This window comes from Condylura cristata, unplaced genomic scaffold (assembly GCF_000260355.1).
Source record: "Condylura cristata isolate star-nosed mole 26May11 unplaced genomic scaffold, ConCri1.0 scaffold00004, whole genome shotgun sequence".
NCBI classification, from domain to species: domain Eukaryota; kingdom Metazoa; phylum Chordata; class Mammalia; order Eulipotyphla; family Talpidae; genus Condylura; species Condylura cristata.
Window position 1 is genome coordinate 41762685 of NW_004567105.1, and position 10485 is coordinate 41773169.

General features: G+C 47.5%; 1 protein-coding gene across 1 annotated transcript; it reads right to left on the bottom strand.

The window, feature by feature from the left end:
• Positions 1-1055: 1055 nt before the first annotated feature.
• IGFBP1 (insulin-like growth factor binding protein 1) lies at positions 1056-5588 on the bottom strand. The gene is made up of 4 exons (XM_004675953.1): positions 5231-5588; positions 3352-3536; positions 2125-2253; positions 1056-1187 (listed from the first exon to the last, which is right to left on the bottom strand). Exons 1-4 carry the CDS (start codon positions 5586-5588, stop codon positions 1056-1058), a joined length of 804 nt encoding a protein of 267 aa, XP_004676010.1.
• Between the last annotated feature and the right edge of the window lie 4897 nt (positions 5589-10485).

Sequence of the window (10485 nt, forward strand, 5' to 3'; positions counted from 1 at the left end):
CAAAATAGCCATGAGGGAGAATATGGAAGGAGTGGTGAGCAGGGTAGGTGAACAGGAAGAATGGGGAAGCACCAGGAGAAGCAGGTACCAGTTTAAGGAAGAAGGTCCAAATTGCAAAGTTGTGTCAGTCACTCAGCTCAGCCACTCAAGTAGAAGAGGCAAGCAGGGTGTAGCTTGAAGGATCCAAATCAAACACCCTGAGGACAGAGGCTGGGTGGCAGAGTGCAGGACAGGAGGAGGAGTAAATTGAGGACGAGCTTCTGTCTCATGGGTGAAGTGGGGGATTCCCCCACCTGTTTACTGGTGGAAGAGAAGGAGAGGGAGGAGACAGGCGTGGGCGGGAACCGCAGCCTCAGCCTTAACCAAACTAGACAGAGAGTCCTTGGTTTTCAGAGGAGTCTTTCCAGGAGTGATGATGAGAAGACTGCAGGTCTGCAGGAGAATGGGGAGAGTGTTCAGAAACCAAGAATGTGATACGTCCAACAAATGTCCACAATAACAATGTTCCCATTGGAATATTTATTCCAAGTACATTTGCACTGTGTGTGTTTGATGATACATCCAGTGTGAGTTTTAACATTCAGCACAACACCTATCTAGCTTTCTTATAATCCATATTTATTTATAATCAACATTGAACTTTCCTTGCAAATTTATACCAGAAGTGGATGGCTAGAATATACCAACTAAATCATTTGTGAGCATGGCTTAACTATCCTCTTTTAAGCCACTCGAAAAAAAAAAAATCACTACTGTACAATTGATTTTGCATTTTCTGTTCTTTAAAAACTCTGAAGTGCTAAAATACAAGTATTCACATATAACATAATGAAAATAGTTTCATGGTATATAAATTACTATAACACAAGTTACTGTGTAGAAAAAATAAACTTAGTGAATAAATAAACTACAGCTTTATGTACCAAGTAATACGTGGAGTATAAAAAGTGGTTCATATATATAAATATACATATAAGTGTATGTGTGTTTGAGAGTATAAATATACTATGTACTTAAATATTTCGTGTGAAGAAATAGATTGTATATATCTGCTTTCAGTTCCGTGTGTTAAAATACTGACGGCAGTTGGGATCCCCTCTGATCTCCACGGTCCCTGGGATCTTCTTTCCACTCCATGGGTAGACACACCAGCAGAGCCCTGGCTCGCCCTCCAGGGATGTCTCACACTGCAAAGACAAGAGGAGAGTCAAGAACAGCGACATGAAGCTGGGTAACAGGTGGAGCTTTGTGTCACCCAACCAGCTGTGATAGAGGGTCAACCCATCCCAAAAATGGAGATGAAGGTCAAGTGTCCTGTGTAGTAATGATTTCATGAAAGTGTAATATATATAACATGAGCGTGAGCACAGCTGTCTGGCCCATGGTCCTGACAGCAGAGCTGAAGAGCCAGCCGGAAGCACTCCAGTCATGGTATTCCGTCCTCAACAAGTCCTCCTCTGTTATACACAGGGCATCTTCTGGTCCTCAATTCTCCTGGGAATATCCATACTACCTGTGCTTTACGGAGTCTAACAGGGCTCCAAAGTCATAGTTTGTCTAATATCATTTATTATCTGACAAGTCTAAAATCTATACTGTGAAAATAATGATATTTATTTCTCTTTATGGGGAAAAAAAAAAAATAAAAGATGTTCAAACAGCTACCAGTCTTCCTAGTAGAGCTGTGTGCTCCTCTCATGTTACAGATGAAACCCTGAGGTCCAGGACCTACCGGTCCTGGAAATCCTCTTCCGGCATGTTAGTGATGGAGCAATTCAGTGCTGAGGACAATGTCCTCTACTGGCCATGAAACACTGACCTGGCCTTCAGGGCACCAGAGACTAGGTGCTCCGAGTCCTGAAGAGGCGGGTCCTACTTAATATGATCAGTGTGGAACTTCATGGTGCTTTTCCAGTGGTAAACTCCTGTGTATATCCCCAGGAAAACTGAGGTGCTGTATGTCTAACAAATGAGGAGTTTATTCAGGATGGGAGGCCGTGACTGGGCATGCTGCCTCCAAGATCTCCAGCTCTGCTGTCTGGAAGGTACTAAACCCCTTTCAACGATAGCATGGCTTTGCAGGAATGTGGACAGCAGAGGTAAACACATTGGCAAGACACATACCTGTTTGCTGTGATAGAATCCATTCTTGTTGCAGTTTGGCAGATAAAATTTATAAAGTTCATCTCCTGCCTTCTGCTGCTCTTTAGCTAGCCTGTCCAGTACTTTATAGAGTTCTCGCTGGCAAGGCTCCTGAAAGAGTAATTTAATGTGGGAATAAGTGGCAACAAAAAGCAAATTATCAACCTAATAAACACTGATAGAAGTTTTGTACAGGCTCTGAAAAGAAGGGTGGTGTGTGTCTGGCTTAAGTTATTAAGATAAAGGATAGGAACTCTACTTCCTCAGTCACTGAACGAGAGCTCTCTGAATATGTAGAGTGGGACTAAAGTTTGGCCATCTCCATGAACTTCCTATTTCTCCTGCCCCCATGGGTAACTCTGTGACCAGCCACCTGGTAAGAAGAATGGGCTTAGCTCTCTGAATGGAGAGTGATCAGCAGAGTTCTGAATTTTGAACAACTTTCTTCTGCAATCTACAAATTATTTCATATAAGTCAATTCAAATGGAGATTACAGCACTCAACCAGATCATTTGTCATTATTTCCAGCTGAAATTCGGAAGAGTTAGAAGAATTCTCCCTATTCACTACTTTTGTGTGTGTAAATGTAGAAGCCACCTTTTGTTATTGTCCTTCAAATCCTACAAATATCCCAGACCCTCCAACTTTGGTTCTTTGTCGCCCTCAAGTGGACATCAACTAAGATGTTCTACATGGGTCCTGCTCAAGGGCCACTGAGCTCCAATATGGGATGATGAAAATGTTGTGGAGATGCACAGTTGTCAAAAAATACTTAATGAAAATACTTAATGCCATGGCACTTTATACTTTAAAATGATTAGAATGCTAAATTTTATGTTATAGTTATTTGGCCACAATTTTTAAAGGGGGAAAGAAGTGACAGAGGAGGCAGTTATAAGCTCTTGTGCTAAGCCTTCAAATAGTATATTTGGACTTATCTAGCCTGACACTAGGTGTCTCTGAGCTGACTTCAGAGACATGGAGTCACATATCAATGGCTCTACAGCAAGAACTGTATTTTCTTTCCATCCTTCAGTTCATTGTGTGAAAACCCAATGAAGACTAGAAACTTTCATTAGGCATTGGGAAGGAATGCTTGTTTCCTGGTCTCCAGGAACAGGGAGGCCCCCACCCCCCACCTCATGGGCCTGCAGGCCATAGCTAGAGGCTCCAACAGAAGCTTGTCCCCACCAATCACAGGGACTCACCTTCCACTTTTTGAGGCTGGCAAACCCACGAGCCCTTATGCTTTCATAATTGCTGATGGCGTTCCAGAGAATGGACAGGTCCTCGCCGGATGGAGCCATGAGGGGGAAACTGCTCAGGAGCTGTTCCTGGGTCATCTCTGTGCTCTCGGGAGCTGCACTCTCCTGGCTGGCAGTGTCCTTGGCCTCTGGAAATGGAATGTCATAGATGAAGAACCTTCCCAGAAGCACCTGCATTGGGCCTCCCTGAGGTTATTTCCCTTCAAAAGCAGGTTAGGACATAAAAGATGGTCATGCTGACCCAGAGTTTTTCCAAATCCCTTTAAAGGGGCATGTGGTGTTTTCAGGAAGAGAGAGGACCCGACATAATGGTTCAGTTTTAGGTTTGGCAAGGGTGACCTGTTTTTACTTATCAAGTAGCAGAAGGAGCACATGCACATATGTTGAGGCCTGAGAAGAGCCCTTAAAAAGCCATAAATTGGGCCCTTCCTGGTGGTGCAGTGGGTTAAAGTGCAGCATTAGAAAGCTAAAGCCACTTCAGCATGAGTTCAATCCCTGCCCGAGGTGACCACATGGCGTGGCAGACCTCTCCTGACCCACCCACCCGCTGCTCCCCTCAGCAGTGCGCTTCATCAGTCAACCTGTTCTGCTCCCCACTCTGTCTCTGGTGAAGCCTCTCACTGGCCTTGCACCTCTGGTCTGTACCCCAGTTCTGTATGCATAAAGAAATAAATCTTTAAAAAAAAAAAGCCACAAATTACGGTTTAATTCCTGACTCCACCTTCCACTTTCCATAAAATGGACAGTTTAGTAGGACTTTACAAACAAATGCTAGGGTTCACTTGGAAGCAGATCCAGATAGCAGCACTAGCCCTTCTACGCAAGACCTCTGTCTTCTTACAGACTGACTTCCGGGCCCCTGGAAGAGTAGGTAAAGTCATCAGGTAGAGAATACTAGGGTCTGGATCTGGCGCATAGTCAGAACCATAGAGCACGGACTCTCCAAGGCCCCCTCGGGAAGCTATCTCCTCTGAGGACCGTCTCATTTACTCTAAAGGCAGAGAAGCAGCAGGAAAGCTGAGTCCCCCTGGAAGGATTCCAGCAGATTCCTATCAGGGTATGGAACCAAGAGATTCTCCCAAGAGTCACACAGGGTGTGCAGATGGCCCTCAGGGGGAAGTAGGGAGAGGGAGTTGGGGAAGACGTATTTCCTCCACTTCCCACTACAAATAAATCACTGCAAAATGCAGGAATGTTCTGATAGCCAACTTCTTAGGAGGCAACATACACATCAAACACTGTTTTTCTATGACCATGAATGCAAGTGAAATTTTTAGCCTAAACTCTCACATTATGTTCTGTAAACATCTGGGGAACACCGACTGTCTTCACAGACATATATTACGAAGGACATTCCAAGCACTTCCCTAGAGGCCAGCAGGAAGGATCCCCAAGCCGAGTCGCTCTAAAGTCCCAGCCACTGGCACCCCACTTTCGCCAGCAGGAAGGAGAGGCAGAGGCACCAGGCTGGCATCCCCACTGCCTGGGACACTCCTGTGGCCTCCCATCTCTCTTGAACTGGGATTTCTATATCCCTGTGGGCTGTGGGGTCCTGGGAATGACCTCTGTGGTAAATTTCCCCCAGAGTTGTGTGATCCCCTGGACCTCTCCCTTCTGGGTGCCTCCCGCAGGACTCTGCAAAGAAGGCTCAATTGGTGGCCTTAAGCCTCTGCTGAGGATGATGTAGGCTTTGGCTGCAAGCTCTGGGCCTGAAAGGCTTTGAAGCTTCCTGATGGTAGGCTTGGGGTGGGCTCCTGACCTGCCCACTTGCCCTCCCATTCATCTGTCCCAGAGACAGCTGCTGTAGAGAATATGGTGTTACCTGTGTCCTCAGTGGTGGGCACAGCATCGGAGGCAGGCATGCAGGCACCCTGGCCACGGGTGAGGGCATGCAGGGGCCTTGGCTCCCCTGGCAGTGCGCGGCAGCTGAGCCCACGGGCACAGCGCGCTGTGGCCACACCACAGGCCGCACCCAGCTGCAGAGCGCAAGTGGGGCAGCAGCCACAGCCGGCAGGACGGGTGAGCTCAGGGCATGAGGCAGGCACCGGCGGGCAGAGGGCGAGCTTCTCGGCGGAGCAGGGGGCGCAATGCCAAGGTTGGGGGACGTCGGTGGCCACGCAGAGTTGGATGGCAAGGAGCAGCAGGAGCGGCCAAGCGCAGGCGGCGGGAACCTGGGGCATCGCCTTGCGGAGGTGGCAGACGGAAGTCGATATTCGTCTGGCAGTTGAGATGGCACGTTGGCCTGTGCTCGCTGGGGCCCTTGTGCGCCTTATGAAGGGTTCGGCCCTCACCGCTTGAAGCTCCGGTTAATGATTGGCAGCGCTGCGAGCTCGCTGCCAAGTGTTCAAAATAAGTTTGTTTTGTTGGTGTACCCAAGACCCTGCGCAAACCGTGGGTGGAAAGTGGGTAAACGGTCCAGGTTTCTGACTGTTTGTCCGACGTGGAGCCAAAGTGCAATTCTAACCAGGAGCCATGATCAGGTAGAGGATGCCTGGCACTGGCTTGTTTTGTTCAAGAGGCAATCCCCACCACCGCTGCCACCACCAGCCAGCGCTCCTTGCCTCGCCCAGGGAAGCCCGAGAGATCAGCTGGGCGCCACCAAAGCCTTGGCCAGTTTCCAAACTGAAAAATCAAAATCTAATCAGAAAGGCAAGTGAGAACCCAGGTCTCCCCTAGTTGTGGCTGTTCATAGTGACAAAGTACAAACTGCTTCTCTCTCTCTGCAGAAAGAAACCCCCAGCCTCACTTACTGTGCTATGGCACCCTTTCCCAGGAAAGAGGGAGGGGGTAGCTGTTAATCCTAGGGCTGATGCCCACTTCACAGCAACGCCCAAGGACAGGCTTGCCAACTGCTGCCACAGAGAGGGAGCTCAGCAGTGTCCCCTTAAGAGGCAGGACATTGGCTGCAGAATGGGGCCCAGACCCCAGACTTTTGACTTTCTGGCTCAGGGCAAATTTTTATCAAGAGTCAATTGCTAAGTCATTCTCTTTAATTAAAATTCCTCTTTCTTGAATAGCCTAAAAAATGTCAGTATAACTTTAAAGTCAGTGAGGAATGGGTTGGTCCTCCTCTTGGAAGGAGCTCAGGTTTCCTGGAAACTATGCAACTATGAACACGAATAAGGCAGCTTTTTTTTTAGTGAAAGAGAGAAATAGCTCTAAGATCAGTAAAGTTATGCAAATTAAGTAAAATTTTCACTTAAAGTAGAATCCAAGAAGGTACTGACTATGCTATTGCTTGTATACACATGCTAATGTGAATATATGCCACATTTATTTAATACCTGGGGAAGAAACTGATAGCAGTGTTTACTTGATGTGTGAAATTAGGTGACTTTGGGAAAAACACTGTTTTTTCCAGTATACTCTGTTTCATCCTTCTGCGATTACATTATCTAGTAAATTACTACATTATTTATTGTAAGTGGCTTATTGGCTAACCAAATAATAATCAATTTGAAATTAATATACTGATTTATTTTCTAGTCATGTCACTGATTCTAGCCTGGAACAATTACATAATTTTTGTTCTGCTAATACTATGTTGATAAATAGTCACTGCTCCAGCATCTCTTTGGCAACCATCAAAATAAGACTGGGGAAAACAATTGTAGCTGGAAGTTCACAGTCATGTTTGTCTTTATTTTGACAGAGCAAAGTTCAGTGTATAGTTAAGGACCAGACCAATGGTCTGAAGTTGTTTAATATTCTTTTTTATATAGTTCCCTAAATGATTTCAGTTCCAAAAGAATGTGGGTTCTGAATTGTCTCACTGACTGTCAAGTTAAAATCATGTGACCACTGATTAACAACTATACAAAAGCGAGATTCATCCATGAACCCTGGATAGTTACCCCTGCGGTGCACTTGTCCTGAGGTCTTGCTTGTCCTTCACCCAGACTGGGTCTCCACTGTTTGCCAGAGGCAATAAACCAAAGCATCACCAAACCCAAAGAGCTCTCCCTTCACTGGGCCCTGTCAACACAAATGGAGAAGGACCTCCCTGCAGGGGTGTGCAGTGATCTGTAATCTGTCCTGGGGGCAGCCTCCCCCTGCAGGACTACTTCCAACTAAGGTGGCTGCTACTGCCATCCTTTCCAGGTGCCTCCTTACCTGACCACTGATGGGCACCTACAGCCTCACCCGGTGGCCGCGTCTCATTCCCAGGGCCAACCAGATGAGGGGAAGGAAACACATACTCTGGGAACACAAGGTGCAGACTGGGCCAGAGGGGGAGCCCTTCTCTCATGTTACAACCTCTAATCTCACCTGCTTTCACTTATTCATCTCTAAAGACTCCTGTTTATTTACTTTCCAGCCTTTTCCCCTTCTTCACTCCAGAAAAAAACAGTATCATAGTTCACTGACTTTCTTTTTGCTGTTCTACCTACTCAATGTTTATCACCCTGTCAACCATCATCCTCTCTCTTCCATGTCTATTACATGAAATTCCCGACTCTCTGTAGCTTCCATGTCTTCATCATCCATATGTCTCTCTTAGCCACATCTCTCTGTACTCTGTCATCGCCATCTACCATTCATATCTCTATCATCAACATCTCTCTATGTAGTTCCATCATCTATCTGTCCATTTCATAAGCTCATTCTTCTGGCGCCCTCCTGCAGCCACCCCAGAGAACAACATGGTCTTTCTTCCAGCCATGCCACACTGTCTCCAGCTCCAGTCTGGCAATAGTTTCCCTCCTGCAGGTGGGGGGACACGTATAGGGGGGAGCCATCCTCTCCAGGTGCCACAGGCATTGCACTGGGTATGAGGGGCCAGAGCTAAGGACACCCAGACTAATCACTGTGCACAGTTTTGCTCTGTCAAGAGCCAATTACAACCTGGCCTGAGGTAAGCACAACCACAGGGAACCCCAAGTGCCTTAGTGAACAGCAGGAAAGGGGATGCTTGAGTCTCACTTTCCAAAGAAGATGCCAGCCAAGACTGGTCTCCCACAGTGTAGGAAAGCAGAGACAACAGTGAGCAGGCAGTAGGTTGTGAATAGGGTGGTGTGTTAAGGGGGAAAGAGTAATTCTTCACCCCCAGGAGATGGAAAAACAGGGTATACAGAGCAGAGAAGAGATCCCCTGGAGGGAACTGGGCCCCACTAAGTCCGTGAGCCACCACTGGCAAGGTTTAGGCAGGGCTAAGGAAGAACTGGCCAGGAGCCAACCCTAGAAAGTTCACTGAAGGCCTGGAGACTGGAGGCCAGGACAGAACCCTCACCCTGGCGTCCCTTCAGGTCTAACAGGACCACCAAGCAGACAGGCCCTACAGCCAGACACCACACAAGGCCTAGGGTCAGCCACACAGTACACCGAGCCCTGCCCTCAAAGATCAAGAGGGAGAGAAACAATCAGCAAATATTGTCACAAATGAAGTGCAACTTTGATAGATACCATGCACTGAGGCGGCAGCCGCGGGGGTGGCAAGCAGAGGAATGACAGGACAGGAGTCTCTGCAGCCAGCACCACCACAGAGCCAGCAGGAGAACTTAAAACAGCCAGAACAGAGACAGCTGGAAGGCTAGGACTCTCAGCTGAAGTCTGCTTGTGTATCTGTGAGCCGCTGAGAAACAGTGAAATGACCTTATTTGTAGTTTCCAAGGGGCCTGTGACAAGCCAAAGGCTAAGGCCATTGTAGAGTCTTTTAGGCACTGGCTCTGCTTCTTCCCATGCCAGACGTCCATCTCCTCCTGCCCCATCCACTGGCACTCAGGTGTCTGTCTTCTTCCCTGAGGTGCCCTCATGGAGCCTCCCGGGTCGGCGGAAATGCCTTCTTTGTTCCTTAAGCATGAGACTCACTAGATCATGAAGAAGAGCTACCTAATCTGTACTAACCTCTAGGGGTCCCCCCAAGTAGATGAGTAACCCCCATCCCTGCACCATTCAAAGTCACTGATGGGTGCCCCAATCTGTCTGGCAGTGACTGAAGAATCCAGGAGCTGGTGCAGTGGGATCCAGGATATGGAGAGCAGCACGTGGGTGGGGGCGGGGCGGAGCAGTCAGTCAGCATTTGATAAACATATTCTGGCACTAAGATGTGCTCCTCAGAGTTCCCAGAGGCCGCTCCCCATGGTCATGTGTTTTAAGTATCACTACCAGTGGGCAGTTTACCCTACTTTGTCTGAATCAGAGCTTTTGCCCTTCCTTCTAAACCAAAAAATTGTCTGTTAGTTTGGGGGGAATCTGGGGACACAAGGTTGAAAGGCAGTTTGAGGGGTACATATGGGACATTTTCTATGCCGGATAGAGAATTTGTACCAGTGACCCAAACAACAACCAATAAAAGTATTAAATATGTGGAGTCCCAGCAACAGTGGGATCCCATCTCCTGAACCCCCTGTAAATCTGCCTACAGAGGACACCTTCTGATTTTAGAAAGTAGAGCACATGGCACAAGCTCTGAGGAGCCTCCCTATTACTCCAGGAGCCACACAGTATCTTTGCCAATTGCTTTATGATACTTCAGAACACATCTGCCTTTGGCTGCAGGAATTTAGAGTACAGTATGGCCTGTTGCATCTGAAGAAGCTTGCTCTGACAGTTTTCTTAGTCTCTCAAGTGCAAATTATGGAAGCTGCTTTGTGGCAGCAGCACAGGGCTCCCCAACAAGACTGTCCGAATGGGCATCTTGGGTGTCTGTGTCCCATTGTGTTCTAGTCCTTTTCTTGCCTCAGTTTCCTCACCTGTACACTGAGGATAGTGCAGTGCCTGGCACAATTTGGCCATGAATATGACTATGGCCATCAAGAAATATTAGCTACAGGGAGGCTGTGGTCAGAGATGGGAGACTTTCTGGGTGATAAAGCCACAGGGCACTTCCATCAGCTCTATGTCCAGGTCTGTGTTCAGGCAGCATGCTGCTTACCAGCACTTAGAAAATTGGGCAATCTGTCTCTGAAAAACAATGCAAGGGTCAAGGGCAAAGTCAAACTTTCAAAGGGAAAAAGTGCTGCAATCCAGGGGACCCTCTGAAGGGAAGTTGTTTTTAGCCTGGGGAGAAAAACAAAAAGATGTGCTGTCATGTTCCTGATCAACCCCGGGAATGATGTAAATCCTTGCAAAGCCCTG